The 20164-nt window shown below is 44.9% G+C and overlaps 1 protein-coding gene across 1 annotated transcript; it reads right to left on the reverse strand.

Moving 5' to 3' along the window:
* Positions 1-716: 716 nt before the first annotated feature.
* On the reverse strand, positions 717-11547 carry TMBIM4 (transmembrane BAX inhibitor motif containing 4). The gene is made up of 7 exons (XM_066633965.1): positions 11355-11547; positions 10626-10734; positions 6665-6770; positions 6209-6242; positions 4836-4953; positions 4025-4070; positions 717-1940 (listed from the first exon to the last, which is right to left on the reverse strand). Exons 1-7 carry the CDS (start codon positions 11452-11454, stop codon positions 1734-1736), a joined length of 720 nt encoding a protein of 239 aa, XP_066490062.1. The 5' UTR covers positions 11455-11547; the 3' UTR covers positions 717-1733.
* Between the last annotated feature and the right edge of the window lie 8617 nt (positions 11548-20164).

Below are 20164 nucleotides of genomic sequence, written 5' to 3' on the forward strand. Positions count from 1 at the left end.
CAAAAGTCTCCAGTGGGGAGGCTCTGCTCCACCTGCCTCCCCACCCACCACACCTCCCTGAGGCACCAACTAGCATGCCACTGATGCACAACCTAGTAATGACTGAAACATAACTCTGCTGTAACTTACCCCCATCGGTTTAGCTGAAGGTAGTGCTAAGTTAGTTTCCTTAATTCTATGCAGTTTCCAGTGCTGATGCAGCCATGTCAATGAGGTATGAATTGCATCCTGCGGTGTTCCCTTACGTTGGGGCTGAATTGCAACTGTATTGGGGCTGGAAAGTTGGTTAGGCATAGGCCCTAAATCTATAACAGCATAGGAAAAATTTGAATCAAGATCACTAAAGCTTAGCCCTGGAAGCTAAGTTCAATATTGAGGCTATGAACATAAAGAGGCAAACCTTGGAGCATGTGCAGAATGCCTTTTCCTCATGCCACCAGCCTCCAAGCCTTTGAAAGTAAAAGGGTCTCTATGACTCGCAGGCTGTCTTTAGCTATGATCTACTACAGTGAGGTATAAGTTAAGCACTGGCAAGTCTAGAAAGATGTCAACATGAAAAGCACAGTCACCTTTATGGTATCAGCTGTAGGGTTCAGTTAATTATGAAATACTGCATTAATGTTCTACTTGTAATTGTTGGCTTAATGATCAAGAAACTAATAGTTTACAATCTTGCAACACTAGACACAAAGCAAATAAGAGGCAAATGGCCTGCATAATGAACATTTCATGAAATTTATTTTCATAAGTTCTTAATAACATTCTAAACAGAAGAGCAGATGGAATGTAATTTGCCTTCGGTGTACTGCCAGTACTTCACAGCACCAGCCCCATCTAATCACTGCTACACAGAAATATTTTATCCCTTATTAAGCACTAATGAAAAAGCCTTGAGAAGGGAATCAAAGTACTTCAGTCTTCCACACCCCAAAAAGATCAAGAGAAACATGAGATTATGGTGCATATATGAATATATTTACACTTCTTCAAATTTCACAAATCTAGAATATAAGACCTAAAGTGGCTCCTTAAGTGAGATCTTCAAAATAAAAAACTTTGCCAAAGAATCATTCACATTTTTTCTTGTATCCCTTATTTATCTTTGGGACAAAAGGAACCCAGAAATGGGAACATACTGTGTTTTGAAAGAAATAACTTCCAGGCAGTATTTTGGGAATGCAGCATTTTGATTTTAATTAACAGGAAGTCTGTTAACAACCTTTTAGAGGATTCGGAGCTGTTTTGAGATCAGTATTCAAAGTGCCAGCAGTGCCTTCTTTTACAAGTGACCGCCAACAATGGAGTTTTAGCTTATTTAAAGTTTCAGTATGCAACAGCAGAATTAAGGAGTCTCAATTTTATGCTACAGAGCCAGTGACAATTGTGTATTTCAAAGGACACATCTGTGGCAATTACTGCAGAAATTAAAAAGAATGTTAATAGTGCATATTGGCACAATTGGAGGTTGATGAGCAAGGCTTTCAATCAATAGAAATATGCAAACTGGAGGAGTGAAGCCTTTACCAAACAGCCAGAATGACTGTGATATGTAATTAACTGATCTCAGAATAGAATCACAAGTATCAGCTTTCTAAGCATTCTTTCTACTGAAAACACGGAAGAAACCACAAAAAGTAGAAACAAGCATAAATCTTATGGCAATCTTTCTTGGTCTCAATTTAACTCTTTAGATGCCATGTCCAAACTGTCTCACAAGTGTGAACAACTTCCAATTACTTTTTATTAAACGCTTCCAGTAAACGCAGCAGATGCAGAAACAGATTGATGATATCCAAATAGAGGTTGATTGCTGCCAATATATATTCTTCTGGGGAGAGTTTGTGCATTAGCAGATGAGTGTCATAGATGATAAATCCACAGAACAGCAGAGCTCCTGCAGCAGCAAACATCAGCTCTACTACCTCGCTGTAGAAAAAGAGCTGTAACCAAATAGCACAAACACACAATCACACACATACAGGGATTAAGTTCACATTTCATCCAGTAAAAGCACATTAAAAAATCAGACTTATCAATAGAACTATAAGAACAGAAAACATTTTATTTACTCACAGAAAAGCTGAATGTGCGCACAAGACACCACCTTCTAGATTTTAGATGTGGGTCACTCTCAAGACTTTGTTGCTTTCACTCTTGTCAGTGTAAGGCTATTTCAAATCCTAAGGGACTGTCACTACACCATAACTGCTCTTAGGTGACAAGACTGAAATCACTTTGGAATACATGTGGTGCTCATGTGCCAGTCCTGATTTAACTGTAGCACTGGTGATTTCAGTACTAGATGCTCTAGTCTACTGAATAACATTTAATGCACTGAGAGCAGTGCTGTTCTTAAGAGGTTTCTAACAATTGCTTCAGTACAAGCACTGAGCATTCTGCCTCCTCAGTAGCCCAAATGCTTACTGCTTGAAGTGCAGCACATTCTTCAGTGGGATATACATGCTGACAGCTGACTTAGGCTTCCCAGAGAACAAATTCCATGCTATAGTCACTGACCTAGTATCTCAGCATCCAAACAGTATTTTATTTGGCAATCTATTTTATGCCACTGGTACTTTTGGGAAGGTGACAGACAACCTCAGTAAGTATCACAATTATCTTGAACTTCATCCACACATGAAGTGGGAAATTTAGCACAGGTGATTATGAAGGAAGATTATTACACCACCCCTTGCTTTTCCTCACTTCATTTAAAACTATATTTTATGAATTCACACATTGCTAAACATGGTTGCATGTTTCAACCATGGTTGTAAGAGCCAAGGGAGATATGGGGAGGAGTACTGTACTATATCTAGAGGCATTTGTTTCTGGTAAGATTACTGCCTAACTCTTACTGAACACAATGTGCTTACTTCTAAAATAAATAACACCTTCTTCAAACACCTCTGACTATGTCACGTGTTGATGCCAATCAAGTTTTATTTGTTGCATTAATACTTGTGCCACAGCACCAGACACGAATGAAGTTGGCACATCAGCAAGTCCTTGATGGAATGAGCTTACAACTGCTCAGTCGATTCAGATGTCACGCCAAGCCAATGAAAGAAGCTTAACTATGATTTGGAGTGTTTTAACTGGCAATCTGGACTGAAGTGGATTTGCAAAACATATGGAATCTAGCCTAAGATACAGGATCCAGGGCTAATAAACAGGGGTAGGATTAGCCCCTAATGCTCCTGAGTGCATGCCTTCACCTTCTCCTCTATCTGTGAATTCTGCCCACTTATTCCTGTTGGAAAAGTTAAGTGCTATTTGGATTCACAGCTAAACATCCGTTTGGACAAACAAATGCAACAATATATAATCTAGACCAATTTTAATCATTAAACCTTTAAAAATGTCTTCTCTATTGAAAAACTATACATTAATGGCAAAACTACTTTGAACGTCACCATATTTTCATTAATAATAATACAATTCTCAAGGTTTACTGGATTTATTAACACAGTGATCCAAACTGTTTTCCCCGCACCCTTAGAAAGGGCCAATAATAATCACAGAAACCAAATACTGATTAAGCACCATTTCCATTAAGGGAAGCTAAGTTAGTCACAACTTATCTGTCTCTGATTCCAATGGTGCTTAGTCAGGATTCACTTTGTTTGTATACAACTCAAAGAAAAAACAAACTATAGAACCGACATATACAAATTGTACCTCCAATAATACAGGACACATTCTGTAAAGTCTAGCACCATGTGAAAGCAGTACACAAGACATTACTAAAGACCAGAAACTAGTGCTAACTGGCTCTGCGCTCCCAGAACACACTGCTCCCATGACTAGAGTAGTTGTCAATCAGGCCAAGACAATGAATGCTGTAACAAATGGCGCTAACAGAAGTAGCATTATGGGAGGTATAACTGCAGCTCCGTAATCACAAGAACTGTAAAAATGTTTCATTGTTACATTTAACTTTAATTTCAAATGTTCTTAAACTGGTATGTATTGTAATTATCCAGTATCTTTTTCAATATTAGTAAAGAACATGATCTCTTACCCTTAAAAAGTTGGACAGGAGAAGAATCCACAAGCCGGCAAACAGTCTGTAAAAAGACATTATCATTTAACTGTCTTTCCTTTCCCCCCAACCCTCCCAAAAATGTGTTTAATCTCTCTCATTTTAGCTTAAAAGTCAACAAGATACAGAATTTTCTATGGATACATATTATTATAAAAATGATAGTCACCACTAACTGCTGTTACCATTTTAATCATGACAAATCACATATGCCCCAATGCAACAGAAGGTTTATTTTTCTGTAAGAATTCAACCAATTGCTCATACACTAGAGCAGGGGTCTCCAAACTTTTTGGCCAGAGGGCTGCATCAAATATTTGGCGTGGTGTGGAGGGCCGGAAAAAAATTTAAACATAAAATTTAAATAAATAAGAGATGGAACTTAGATTAGTGAATAAATGAATGAATGGGCTCATTCATTGAACCTCTCTGCCCTCAGAACACCCTCCAGACACAATCAGAGCACAGTTCTGGTCATGTTCAGTTGAGTGGGCCAGAGGCTTTCAGGAGACAAGAGGTTGGCCACGGGCTAGAAAGAGGCTTGCTGTGGGCCGCATCTGGCCCCTGGGCCAGGGTTTGGAGACCCCTGCACTAGAATACCATTGTACCCTATGCTTTTCACATAGCAGCTCTTTGCGGAAATAACTCTCATTTTATATTATTATAATGGGAATCAAGGCACTCCTGGGGGGCACAGATTTCTATAGTTATTGCTGATAGGTCCATCATAGGGCACTCACCAGTGTATTTTTACGGACCTCTTAATACGGAACTTTGTAAAGGAACCTACCCTGCTCCGACTTTGCTGAAATCCCTTTTGGACTGAAAAGTGTAGATGGTGAGAGCCAGAAACACAGCGGTAGTCAGGATAAAGGCTTGCAGAACAACAGAGACTTCATAGAAAGTCACTATATTAAAAACAAAACAAAAACATATAGTTGTGGCAAACCAGATCTCAAACATTTGCTAAATTATTATTTACCTTAATGTGAGCATTTTTTAATCTTTGTAACTGTCATTTTCTCAGTAACATGTGGTCTGGCCTACAAAATGTTGAGACCAATAACTATTTGCATACATATCAAGGAGAGCAAATCTCAGTTCTAATCCCAAGAATACTGATATATTTCTACAGACTGTCATGGAAAGGTAATGTGAAGTACACATATTCTTAAATCGTCATCTACAACAGGGGCAGGGAGGGAAGCAAAAGAATGAGGCAGCACTCAGCTCCCTTGTTTGTTACAGTACAGAAACATTATTTTGTTCATCTTAGTAGCAAGAGATTTAGGATGCAATCCTAACCAATTTTTCAGCACCGACATAAGGACAATGCAACTCAAAGGTAAAGGAACAAACACTGCCTTACCTTGAGGAGGCCTCCATGACGGCCCCCCAACTGCAGGATGCAGTACATGCCCCACTGGCACACCTATGCTAATGCTGGAAAGTTGATTAGGATTGTGCCCTTAATAGGGGAAAGTCAAATCTGGCTTCTGTTAAGTGAAGATCAAGGCTGTGATCCCTCCCTAAAGCTAGAGCTCCTCTGTAGAACAGCAAGAGGACAGGGATTTACAGCAACCTTGTTTTCAGAGAGACAACACACTCAAGACCGCTGCTAAGGTAGGAAGGACATGATTGGCGAGTTCTCCCTAACCACACTACGGACAGCCCCGATGCAAAGACTACCCAAAGATGCGGAGTGCCAACCAGCCTCCAAATCAACACAATGAATGCCATCACAGGGGTTTCTGGTAGCCAACCCACAAGTGTGGATGCCACTGACCCTGGCCCTCCCCTCAACATTTCCTGTGACACTGAGCTGGGCTTTGGGCACCCTCAGAAGCAGCAAGAAGTCTCAGTGCCAAGGAGCTCCCCTGAAGTCCAGCATGACCATGGGGATGACCCACCGATCTTACACCCTAAAACTCCAGAAGCGTTCTGAGGGAGCAAAATGTTTTGCTCCTTTTGTCTGCTGCTGAAGCCCAGTCTGAGGGCTTTTCACCCTCAATGAGAGGTGGCTTTAAGAGACAAGTCCTGCCCACCTCTCAGCCTGGGTTAAAAGACATGCTTGTGACAGGCACTGACAACAACCACACAGCTGGCAAATAATATGTGGTTTCTCTTTATAAAAAGGCTCTATGATAAAGAATGAACATTTACCTGTAATAGCAACAGTCAGTGCTTCCAAAAGGGTCTGTGAGAAATAAAAGAAGACGATGTCACCTGGAGCCAGAATTATGGCGGTATCCCTCAACAGACCAAATCCAAAGGGCTCCAATGCAAGCAGATAAACACCTGCTTCATTTGAACATTACAACAGTGCAGACAGATCCCTTTCTGACACTAAAGGGAGGAGGCAGGGCCTGGTTGTGAGTTAAGGAGACCCACTACATCCAGCCTTAGGGACAAAAGCAGCAGCCTGATACAAAGTCAGACCATTGGGACAATAAAGTGCATTCTTTGTATTAGATGATTGGCATGATTTACAGGGCAATCCTAGCAATCCTGAGGATTAGTCAGAAGTAAGTCCTACTGTGTTCACTGGGGCTCATTGCCAGGTAAGTGAGCAGAGGATTGCACTGTTAAGAGTCCAAACACTGACATTAAAGTACTTACGAAACCAAAGAGAAGATATAAATTGACGGGATGCTGATGTCGGTACAGAGTTAATGCTAAAATCACAACCAAAGAACCAAGCAAGGATACCAGGAGCAAAGCTGGGCTGGAAGAGGGAACAAACAACAGAGTCAGTGTCAGCAAAGTGTGGATTCTTCCCAACATTTGTTCATTCAATTGTTTTCACATCAAGGAAAAGAATCTACCAGACAATCACACGAGCCTTTAAAATGCTTCAATACGTCCAGTTTCAGGGAGAGAACCCTAAGCGGTTATAAATGCACCAGTGTAGATTCTAGGCAGACATTCACGTGAACTAGCAGAAATCTCCGCTCTGTGGAAGGGAGCCACCTTCTTAGCAGAGATATCCCCTCTATACATGTTCACACTGGCATAATCCATGCAGCAACATGCAGAAGCACTGCACTGGAAAGCACTTTGTGACAGCATGGCCATTTCTGTCACAGGGAGAGGAGAGGGGCAGGGAGAGGGAGGGGAAGGGGTGGAACAGATGTGGTGGAGGGTGGCGACTGGGTTAGGTGGACCAGGCTTGGGAGGGGGTGGAATTGTCAGCAGCTGTGCACACCATGTCCTAATTCCCATTCCCAGGCCTGATTAACTGACATGGATCCACCTGAACACACACCAACTATTTAGCTCGCGCAGGTCGGAGTAGACCTGTTGCAGCTGCTAGGGTGCACCCCAGGGCACAGGGACAAATTTCCCCTTATCTCAAGGAGCCCATGAGCCTTCCAACTTTCCCCACAGGATGCACCACAGTGTGTGCTGGTCCCACTGCATTTGCGGGGTGGGGGGGTGGGGGAGTGGATAGAAATGGGCTGTTAGCCTCAGCCATCCAGTTGCAATATAGGAACAAAAGTAATTCTGACCTACATTGTTGGGTTTTCAGCAGGGTTATTGATAGAATTAAAAAGTACCCGTTTGGCTGTACTTGTCGTAAGAGGCGACTAAACAGCCACCGGGTAGATGAGGCTCGTCAGCCTGGGAAGGCAGCTCATCTGAGAGAAGGAAAACTCTGACCCCAAACCTCCACTGCCTTGTGGCTACATCCAGTTAAGGAAAAGGCTTCAGGAGTCAACCTCGAGGCAAAATCTGGAGCCGGAGTCCCTGAGGCAGTTCATGGCTGAACACAGTCACGTTCTGGCAACTCCTGCGATGCCGCTGGAACCAACCGTATTGGCCTCTGCCTTTCCATTGGACCATTTCAGCGACGTGGAGAGGGAGGATTTGCTGCATGGGTAACAGTCTATCCTCCACACCCACTTTACCCAGGCCTCGCGCACTGGAGAGGACACTCCAACTTCACCATACAGCATCGGCACGACATGAGAAGCAGCAGTTTACCGGTTATAAGTGTTTGCTCGATTGGCATAGAGCATGACGCCAGGGGCTGCTTCCGACAGTGGGAGAGATCATTGCATCTCATTGGGCAGCTACCGCTGGGCAATCCCCAGCCTGTAAGGTACTGCCTCGCCACGGTCCATTAACCTTAAGGGGTGCGTGGGGTTTCGGGTGAAAACTGACAAGTGGATTGATAACTCTGCACCAGGCAACAGAAAACTCCTGCCCTAAAGCTGGGCACCTGAAATGTTAGGTCAATGGCACCTGGCTTCTCTGACAACCTACAAGAATAGACGATGCCCGCAAAACAGCTGTCATCGACAGGAGCTGAGCAGGCTGCAGATGGACATCGTTGCCCTTCAAGAGATGAGGCTGCTAGATTTAGGATCTGTCAAGGAGAGAAATTTCTCACTTTTCTGGCAGGAAAAACCACTAAACAAGACCAGGGAACACGGCGTTGGCTTTGCAGTCAGAAATACCCTGCTGAAATTCATCATCCCACCTTCTGCAGGAAGTGAAAGAATTTTGTCCCTACAGCTTCACTCATCAGCAGGACTTGTTACTCTCATCAGTGCATATGCACCAACTCTGACATCTTCAGCAGAAGCTAAAGACAAATTCTATGATGACCTGGCCACCACTATCAAGAAGATCCCTGTAAAAGAGCTGATTGAGTTGGTGCTGATCACAGTTCTTGGCCCACTTGCTTAGGCCAGTTCAGCACTGGGAGGATGAATGAAAATGGCCAATGCCTGCTAGAGTTTTGCTGTCATCACGGTCTCTGTGTCAGCAACACATTCTTCAACATGAAGCCCCAACATAGAGTCTCTTGGAGACACCCAAGATCAAAGCACTGGCACTAGCTCAACCTGATTCTCACCAGACGCTCCAGCCTTCCCAGCATCAAGATCACATGCAGTTATTGAGGTGCTGCCTGCGACACTGACCACTCCCTGGTGTGCAGCAGAGTGAAACTGCAAACAAAGTGACTGTATCACACGAAAAAGGAAGGAAGACCTCGCATTGATACCAGCAAGACCCAGGACCAGGGAAAGTGGAGGAATTTGCATGAGCGCCTGAGGAATCTCTTCCAGGCCCGGCCGACGCAAACGCATCCAACAGATGGGAACATTCCAAGAATGCCATTTACAACACCGCCTTGTCCATATTCGGCAAGAAGACCAACAAGGTGGCAGACTGGTTTGAAGCCCACTCTGAGGAGTTGACACCAGTCATTGAGGAGAAGAGGAGAGCTCAAGCAGCATCCAAGGCCTGTCCCAGTGAGCACAACCTGCAGATCCTCCAAGCTGCTCGCAGCAAAGTCCAGCAGACTGCCAGGAGATGTGCTAACGACTACTGGCTCCAACTCTGTTCCCAGATACAGATAGCAGCTGACATAGGCAACATCAAGAGGATGTATGACGGTATCAAGCTGGCCCTAGATCTAACACAGAAGAAAACCGCCCCTCTGAAGTCTGCCACAGGCGAGGTCATCCAAGACTGGGCGCAGCAGATGGAATGCTGGGTGCAGCACAACTCTGAGCTGAATTCCCAAGAAAATGCAGTAACTGAGGAAGCACTGAACAACACTGGAATCCCTAGCATGTATGCACTGCTGAAACAGATATGCCTGCGTTGGCTCGGTCATGTCTTGAGAATGGATGATGGTCGGATCCCAAAGGATCTCCTCTATGGAGAACTCGTGCAAGGAAAGCACCCTACAGGTAGACTACAGCTGCGATATAAGGACATCTGCAAGAGGGATCTGAAGGCCTTAGGAGTGGACCTCAACAAGTGGGAAACCCTGGCCTCTGAGCTGCCCGCTTGGAGGCAGGCTGTGCAGCATGGCCTTTCCCAGTTTGAAGAGACACTTGGCCAACAGACTGAGGCAAAGAGGCAAAAAAGGAAGGCCCATAGCCAGGGAGACAGATCAGGGACACACTACACTTGCTCCCAGTGTGAAAGGGATTGTCACTCCCGGATTGGCCTTTTCAGCCACACTAGACGCTGTACCAGAACCACCATTCAGAGCACGATACCAGAGTCTTTCAAGATTGAAGGCTGCCAACAAATAAAAAAAATTGATAGAATGTATACAATATTCTTTGAACACTTTAAAATACAATACAGTATAAATAGTACATGCTGTTCTTATCAATGGCAGCACATGTATAGGAATCTCTTGTAGACTTGCCACCTTTTTAAACTTTCTCTGCCCCCCTGCCTTTAACAGTATTCTGAAATGCACAAACGAAGCAGGCAAAAGATATTCCCATTCCTTCAACTCCATGCTAGGAAAAGCTTCCGCTGATTAGTTAATGGAACACGGCCAGCAAAAGGAGAAAAAAGGCAGCAACCTGAATTTCTTGTCATCGGGAAGCAACGACCAGATTCAAGGCTTCCATTTATCAAACATGAAGAAAAGAATCATGCTTCAAATCAGAGATCACCATGAAAATCTTGAAAGAATTTTTAAAGGAGTCCCTGGACCACAACAGAAAACTGTAAACACTGCATGAAGAAACATTCTGCTCCTATTTATTTTACATTTAAACTGGCAAAAAGCGCGGTGCAGTTAGATTCACTGGTGGACTCTTACCTTTCATGTACAAACGTCCGGATTGTGTTGGAGTAGAGAAACGCTGCCGAAGTCACTGTGGTCAGGAGAATTTGAACTGAAAGTATGCTGTAGACTTTGCGAAGAAAAGCTACGGTATGAGAAACAAAAACATATGAACTTTGGTTTGCTGCTGCAAAATGTCCCCTGAAGAGGTAATTCCAGAAGCAAGCAGACAGAAAGAAAGAAAAAAGAGAAACGAACAACATGATTTTTAAAAAATGGGTTGAGGTTGCTCAGGTGCCTCACACAGCAGTGGCGCTTTCCAAAGGCCTCCAGTGGGGAGGCTCTGCCTCACCTGCCTCCCCACATCGCTGCTACCAACATGCCACATCCTGCATGGTGAAAAAATTACACCACCAGTGGGAGTCGCTGCTGCTGCTGAGGGTCTGCCAACTCTAGCTGCCATCCTCTCCACACTTACCTGGGAGTAAGCCCCATGGGCTACACTGGGGCTTGCTTCTGAGTAGACCTCCATGGGCTGGGGCTGTGAGGCTGCCATCCCCTCCACACTTACTTGGGAGTAAGCCCCATGGGCTGCACCAGGACTTCCTTCCGAGTAGACCTGCCTGGGCTCTCAGCTACCAGAGTGAGAAAATGACGTCACCCCAGCCTCCCTGCAACGTCACTCAGGGGCTGGCACGATGACGTCACTAGGAAACACTGCCTGGGAGGAGGCTGGCGGCCCTGGACCCTGGAGGGCCTCCTTACCCATGCGGATGTGCACGCTGGCCGAGGCCACGTTGGTGCCGTAGTTGAAGTCATCCTCGATGGAGCTCATCGGGTAGGGCGGGCTCTCCGCGGTCCCCATCGCCGCAACCGGTCCTCGGTGGCGATCCGAACACAACGGAGACGATCCCCTCCCGGGAAGACTACCGCTTCCGGGTATGCGCGCGCAGGCGGCGTCACCGACACAGGTTGCCGGGGCGCCCGACCTCAACTTCTGCTCAGGCGTCCCCTCAGATGTAGCAGGACGCTGCGGCAGGGGGCGGAGCCACTGAATGGGGGGGCTGAGAAGAGGGTCTCTTAAAGGGCCAGTGACGCCCTGAAGCCTCTTCCCCTGAGGCTCCCTGTTGCCTGGGTTGGGCTGAGGCTGAGGGCAGCCCCAGTGGAGGGGAGCGGTCCCTGCTGCCTCCCTTACTGCTGTCTGGGCACCCATCAGACCCTGCACAGTAGTGGAGGGGGTAAAAGTAGAACTGACCAAAGAAGGAATGTCGTTAGCATGTGGAACGCCCTGCCACAGGATGTGGGGGTGACAATGGATAGACTGTATAGGTTCTTTTCCCCCTCACGCAACACTAGCACCTGTTAGGGGACAGCCACTAAAACAGAGTGTCGAGGCAGTCAGAAAATACTTGTTTACACAGCATGTAGTTAGTCTGTGGAACTCTCTGCCACACGATGTGGGGATTGTTAGAATGGATAGAGGGGAGGCTCTTTTCCCTCTTACACAACCCCAGAACCAGGGGACATCCACTCACATTGAGTGTTCAGAGGGTTAGGACAGACAAAAGAAAATATCTCTTTACCCAGCATGTAGTTACTCCAGTGATTTTCAACCTTTTTCATCTCACGGCACACTGACAAGGCACTAAAAATGATCAAGGCACACCACCAGGTTTTTGACAACTGACAAGGCACACCATGCTACCAGTTGGGTCTGCCACTGGCCCTATTAATAAATGTCCTTCCCCCAAATTCCTGTGTCACACCTGTGGACCACGCACGGCACACCAGTGTGCCACAGCACAGTGGTTGAAAATGGCTGAGTTCGTCCGTGGAACTCCCTGCCACAGGGTGCAGTGATGGCAATGGATGCAGTGCCTTTAAAAGGCAACTGGACAGACTGATGGAGGAAAAGTCCACCACGGGCTACAAGCTATGATGGGAATGTGGAACTTCCTGGTTTTAGAAACAGGCTACCTCAGAAGGCCAGATGCAATGGAGTGACAACAAGATGCAGGTCGCACATGCCAATACACACCCCTCCCACATCTGTCATGCCCCCACCCCATTCTGCTCTCTCCCCACCCCCAACCACTACCTTACCTAGTCTGGTAGGCATGGTGGGGTCTGGCACATGGTTGCAGCATTGCCACCTCTATTGGCAGCGCTTGCAAAGTGGCCACTGACAAAGCTCTGTACAACATTTGTTCTGCTGTAATAAACTCTTCCATATGACAGTTTCCTGGTCCCATTAAGAGAAGGCACTATTTTTACTATCAAATGATGATAACAAAAAGAACAGGAAGCATACTGAAAATTTTAGAGGTGGCAGGAGGATTCATAATCTGCAAAATAAATACATTAAACCTGGAACTTCCTGTAGTCTGATATCTCAAATTAGACATTTTGGAAGATTGTGACATCTTCTGGAAAGGAAACAGGTCATCAAAATTTAAAATTCACAGCCCCCAACATCAGCTCTCTTTTCATCATAAAATCCAAAGTGAAGCGGTGTAGCAAATTAGAAAATGGTCATTTATTGCTTTTTGAGAAACCACCTCATAAAACTCATATAATGTTCATTATTTAATTTATGGTAAATTGGATTCTTAGCTCATAAATTCAGGATAATCGCTTTCTCTCAGCTGAATTGGTAAGACTTACCTTACCCTCTTCAATACTTATACTGACTCCTCATTATGAGGAAAATTCTCAGTATAACTTCAAAGAACTTACATCATTAAATGCGATTTCTCCACATGTTTACATACTTCCAATTTGCTGAGTGCCTTATGATCAAAACATAATGGGTGGGTTAGGACTGCCTTGGGTGTTGCTGCCTGGCATCAGATGGTGCATATTATCCATAATTAAGTGTGAGAGCACACAAGGAAAATACCCTTAACAGAGGCTCCCATTCAATTATTGCCCTGTTACCAATATATATCAACAGTGCAACTGTATCTAGGAGTTATCTGCCATACGGAAGGGACATTGTCATTGTCACTCAATGGGTCATTGATGGGTCATTGTCCCATCCTAGCCTGCCCAGCCATGTGCCTCTGCTAAACTAGTGCAGTGGTTACATCATGATTACTTCATTAGTATTTCACTGTATTATAACATCACTTTCATCTATACATTGCTTCAGTGCAAGATCACCAGGAAATGATGCTTTCTATATAACTAATAAACAAGTTACTGTGCAAAGGTATCAGGCTATGGGCAGGATAATTATTCATGTGTTGGCAACCTTCAGTCTCGAAAGACTATGGTATCGCGCTCTGAAAGGTGGTTCTGGCACAGCGTCTAGTGTGGCTGAAAAGGCCAATTCGGGAGTGACAATCCCTTCCACACCGGGAGCAAGTGCAGTCTGTCGCTGGTCTGTCTCCCTGGCTATGGGCCTTCCTTCTTTGCCTCTTTGCCTCAGACTGTTGGCCAAGTGTCTCTTCAAACTGGGAAAGGCCATGCTGCACAGCCTGCCTCCAAGCAGGCCGCTCAAAGGCCAGGGTTTCCCACTTGTTGAGGTCCATCCCTAAGGCCTTCAGATCCCTCTTGCAGATGTCCTTGTATCGCAGCTGTGATCTACCTGTAGGGAGCTTTCCTTGCACGAGTTCTCCATAGAGGAGATCCTTTGGGATCCGGCCATCATCCATTCTCACGACATGACCAAGCCAACGCAGGCGTCTCTGTTTCAGCAGTGCATACATGCTGGGGATTCCAGCTCATTCCAGGACTGTGTTGTTTGGAACTTTGTCCTGCCAGGTGATGCCGAGAATGCGTCGGAGGCAGCGCATGTGGAAAGCGTTCAGTTTCCTCTCCTGTTGTGAGTGAAGAGTCCATGACTAGCTGCAGTACAGAAGTGTACTCAGGACGCAAACTCTGTAGACCTGGATCTTGGTATGTTCTGTCAGCTTCTTGTTGGAACAGACTCTCTTTGTGAGTCTGAAACACGTGGTAGCTGCTTTACCGATGCGTTTGTTTAGCTCAGTATTGAGAGAAAGAGTGTCGGAGATCGTTGAGCCAAGGTACACAAAGTCATGGACAACCTCCAGTTCGTGCGCAGAGATTGTAATGCAGGGAGGTGAGTCCACATCCTGAACCATGACCTGTGTTTTCTTTAGGCTGATCAGTCCAAAATCTTGGCAGGCCTTGCTAAAACGATCCATGAGCTGCTGGAGATCTTTGGCAGAGTGGGTAGTGACAGCTGCATTGTCGGCAAAGAGAACATAAGAACAGCCCCAGTGGATCAGGCCATAGGCCCATCTAGTCCAGCTTCCTGTATGTTACAACGGCCCACCAAATGCCCCAGGGAGCACACCAGATAACAAGAGACCTCATCCTGGTGCCCTCCCTTGCATATGGCATTCTGACATAACCCATTTCTAAAATCAGGAGGTTGCACATACACATCATGGCTTGTACCCCATAATGGATTTTTCCTCCAGAAACTTGTCCAATCCCCTTTTAAAGGCGTCTAGGCTAGACGCCAGCACCACATCCTGTGGCAAGGAGTTCCACAGACCGACCACACGCTGAGTAAAGAAATATTTTCTTTTGTCTGTCCTAACCCACCCAACACTCAATTTTAGCGGATGTCCCCTGGTTCTGGTGTTATGTGAGAGTGTAAAGAGCATCTCTCTATCCACTCTGTCCATCCCCTGCATAATTTTGTATGTCTCAATCATGTCCTCCCTCAGGCGTCTCTTTTCTAGGCTGAAGAGGCCCAAACGCCGTAGCCTTTCCTCATAAGGAAGGTGCCCCAGCCCGTAATCATCTTAGTCGCTCTCTTTTGCACCTTTTCCATTTCCACTATGTCTTTTTTGAGATGCGGCAACCAGAACTGGACACAATACTACAGGTGTGGCCTTACCATAGATTTATACAATGGCATTATAATACTAGCCGTTTTGTTCTCAATACGCTTCCTAATGATCCCAAGCATAGAATTGGCCTTCTTCACTGCTGCCGCACATTGGGTGGACACTTTCATCGACCTGTCCACCACCACCCCAAGATCTCTCTCCTGATCTGTCACAGACAGCTCAGAACCCATCAGCCTATATCTAAAGTTTTGATTTTTTGCCCCAATGTGCATGACTTTACACTTACTGACATTGAAGCGCATCTGCCATTTTGCTGCCCATTCTGCCAGTTTGGAGAGATCCTTCTGGAGTTCCTCACAATCACTTCTGGTCTTCACCACTCGGAAAAGTTTGGTGTCATCTGCAAACTTAGCCACTTCACTGCTCAACCCTGTCTCCAGGTCATTTATGAAGAGGTTGAAAAGTACCAGTCCCAGGACAGATCCTTGGGGCACACCGCTTTTCACCTCTCTCCATTGTGAAAATTGCCCATTGACACCCACTCTCTGCTTCCTGGCCTCCAACCAGTTCTCAATCCATGAGAGGACCTGTCCTCTAATTCCCTGACTGTGGAGTTTTTTCAGTAGCCTTTGGTGAGGGACCGTGTCAAACGCCTTCTGAAAGTCCAGATATATAATGTCCATGGGTTCTCCCACATCCACATGCCTGTTGACCTTTTCAAAGAATTCTATAAGGTTCGTGAGGCAAGACTTACCCTTACAGAAGCCATGCTGACTCTCCCTCAGCAAGGTCTTTTCGTCTATGTGTTTTGAGATCCTATCTTTGATGAGGCATTCCACCTTCTTACCCGGTATGGATGTTAGGCTGACCGGCCTATAGTTTCCCGGGTCCCCCCTCTTTCCCTTTTTAAAAATAGGCATGACATTTGCTATCCTCCAATCTTCTGGCACCGTGGCCGTTTTGAGGGACAAGAGGAAGTCACGAAGACATTTCAGCTGGACTTTGGACTTTGCTCTCAGTCTGGAGAGGTTGAAGAGCTTTCGATCTGATCTGGTCCGGAGATAGATGCCTTCTGTTGCAGTTCCAAAGGCCTGCTTCAGCAGACGGCGAAGAAAATCCCAAACAAGGTTGGTGCAAGAACACAGCCCTGCTTCACGCCGCTTCGGATGTCAAAGGGGTCTGATGTGGAGCCATCGAAGACAACAGTGCCCTTCATGTCCTTGTGGAAGGATCTGATGATGTGGAAGGATCTGATGATGCTGAGGAGCCTGTGTGGACATCCGATCTTGGATCAGCGTTCATCCAGGATCGGGCACAGCAGATGGAACGCTGGGTGCAGCACTACTCTGAGCTATATTCCAGAGAAAATGTAGTCTGTGTCATAGGACCTAGCGAAAAGGTTTTTACTATATATTATCCAGACCCATTAACATGAGTCCAGAGGAGGAGTAATTAAAATTTCTTCCTACACACCTATAGGACCACTGTCAGATAGGGCCAGGGGACAACTTTCAGGTGCGGAGAAAAGATTTTCCCTTCTTGCTGCAGGGTCCCCAAGTATAGCACTTCATGTTTTTCCTCCCCATAGCAAGGGGAATAGCAAGGGGAAAAGGCTACAAGGGAAAAAAGGGATCACTTTCAACTCTGTGATAGGGGCTAAACCTGCTCTTGCCCCATGATGTGCTATTGAGAATGAAACCTACCCCTATCTGTAATGGCTGCACCTTTTCATCTGCATTGTCTCCCCAGTCTAGAATGCTAATCTGTTTAAACAGAGAAGTGCAATGGCCTCATCAGATATGTAATCTAAACTTTCAGGTTTGATGAAGAGCCCTGCTGCTTACTCCCTCACAGCTGCTTGGTGGTTATCCAGCCATGAAGCAACGACTCTCTACAAGAATTTAGAGGTGTTCTGTTCCCTGAATTTTTAAAAACATGTTCAGAGATGGGCATACAATTCAGAGTCTCCCTGTGCCTGACATGGAGGCTCTGGATCCGGTGGAGCAAAACTCTCCAATCCTCTCCATATTTACTCAGAAGGAAATCCCATTGTACTCAATGGGGCTTACTCCCAGGTAAATGTGGATAGGATTGCAGCCTTTGTCTTATCTGTAAGATTTTTCCAGCTGTGTCCAAGTCTGTATGGTGATGTTTGAAAACTTTTACCTCAAAAGTTATGGACTGTGCAGAAATGGATAAGCTTATGACCTTACTTACAGAGAAACCAACAGAAAATTTTATGAATAACTGGAAATCTATTGACTTTCTGCATGAGAGAGAGAATAATGAGTTAATCGGGGACTTTTGTTGGGTGGGGAGGCAGGTAAGGCAGAGCCTCACCACTTTTCTGGGAAAGCTTTTCCTCCCCTGCCTCCCCACCCAAGCATGCCCCTGGAGTTAATGAGCTGTGGATTTGAAGATTAGATTGAAAGGAATGGAGAACATTAATCTGAAATGGAATACCTATAATCAGGGCAGTGTTAAATGAGAACTCCAACAAACACCCCCCTCACCAGCACCTCTGTTTTGCCTGACTCACATCAGAGGCAAACTGACTCTTAAAAAAGGCTCAGGACAAGTCAGACAGCTACCTGTTACAACTGGTGAGCAAATCCAGTCAAGAGGGTAGAGACTCTACTGTCTGCAGTGTGACTCCAGCACATCCCTGAACTTCTGGATATACAATAGTTTTCCGCAGTGTGCGTCTATGTTCAAGGAAAACCAGAAGTTATGCATGGCATCTACGGGCCTCAGAATGGCTCCAGACATGACCGGGACTAGGTTCCAGTCACATCTGGATGCCCTATTGGACCATAATTCACTAATTATCCATGGGGTTTCGGTATCTACAGGGAGTCTGGGAACAGAGCCTCTGCAGATACTGAGATCCAACCTGTATTTCTGTGCATAGAATTGTGCTGTAAGGAAAGCAGTGGTACAGTAGAGGGTGGTCTACAAGAGGCCCAGTTTTTGACAGTTAGTACTGGGAACATCTTGAAATAGAAAGCAGGCACTTGGAATGTGGTTCTGACCACAGATTTCTCAACTGTTACTTTAAGACCCCATCAGAATTTCCATTACTGCCTTGCAGAAGGGCAGGTGAAAATTAGATGGCCTCTTTTGTAGCAAACATAAAATATTAATGAAGCATGAATAAGAAACTACTTCTATTAATGATAAGAATGAGTTCGGTTTTTAGCAAATGATTTTGTGTTTTATAACTTTATTTCACTGAAATCCCCATTTTTAGTACATTAACATGAGGCCAAACAAATTGACAAATGAGAAGCATATTTACCTGATTAACAGATGCCTGATAATAAAATACATATTTCTGTGCACCTGCCAGCACCTTTCAGACTTCATATTGACCTGAACCATATTGACCTGAATACAGACGTCAGCCAACATCTGTATTGCCAATGTAAGGAGCACTGCTTAGTGGCAACACTGGAAGATCAGATAAAGCAGATTAAATTTACCCACTCAAAATATGTTTGCATTTAAATGGCACCAGTATAGAAACACTAGGTAATGTCTGTTTAAATACATTTCTCATTCATTTGAATCAGAAGCATAATGTCCCTTGTATTTGGCCTCACCTAGTACTGAAGGACTTAAAAAATTGAAGGGAGTTCCTACACTTTAAAAGTCTTGTACCTAGGATGGAGCATACGGCCAGTTCACTATTTCAGAAATAAAACAGAAGGAACCCTCTGTTTAAAATAGCTTTTTTTATTTACACTAGCCCTGCCTGAGAATTTAAATCAGTTATCTCTCTTGTTTCATTCTCTTTAAGGGCTCCATTGGCTTTTAAGGCTTTAATGCAGTGGCTTAATTGTTTAGTTAGTGTATTGCTTTTTCTTGTTCTGAATTTGAATTGTTGTGAGATGCTTTGGGAGCCAAATTTTAACTGAAAAGCAGATGAGAACATAATAAAAGACAAGTTTTTTTTCCTGGAATTGGGGTCTTCTGGAAGTGCTAAGAAGTTACAGAAGATTATATGTCTGATACAACAAATTTGTTATTGATATTGCAGGAAACATTATGGGCTAGGGTCTATGTTTCACAAGAGTTCTGATAAATCATTAAAAAAATCTATCTCTTCATTAATAAAATTATTTCACTTTTAAAATCTCTCTTCAATTGTTTCTTTAAATGTTTATTAAAAAATTTTTTATCCCACTCTTCTGCCAGCACAAGGGCCAGGAGGGTGGTTCACAACTGTTATAAAACAAATTATAAAATAAGTCATTGAAAGTGTAATGTCAAAACTATAAATTGTCCCCTTGTCCAGGAAAAGCAGGAGCTGCAGCAATGGATCTACTCAGACTTCTACCTGCTAAATTGCTGGTGCAAGTCCAAGTGGGTCTGTGACATCCAATCTGGCCTGGGAAGGGGATAGGGTACAACATACTCCAATGTTGCTGATCCTGTATCTCTTGGAACCTGATCGGCCTATCTGCTGTTCCCTCTCTCACCATTTCCCTGCTACTCTGCTGCTCAGTACAGAGCTCACCTGCTCCGGTGTGTGCTGGGTCCTGCACTGGCGCCAGCAGGACAGTGTAGGGCTCCCCACCAGCGCTGGTAACTTCTACAGCAGTGATTTTCAAACTTTTTCATCCCACGGCACACTGACAAGGGACTAAACTTGTCAAGGCACACCTTTAGTTTTTTGACAATGGACAAAGCACACCACGCTGTTTGTGGAGGGCTCACATCCCCCAATGGCCCTATTAATAAATGACC

Source organism: Tiliqua scincoides, chromosome 7 (genome assembly GCF_035046505.1).
Source record: "Tiliqua scincoides isolate rTilSci1 chromosome 7, rTilSci1.hap2, whole genome shotgun sequence".
NCBI lineage: Eukaryota > Metazoa > Chordata > Lepidosauria > Squamata > Scincidae > Tiliqua > Tiliqua scincoides.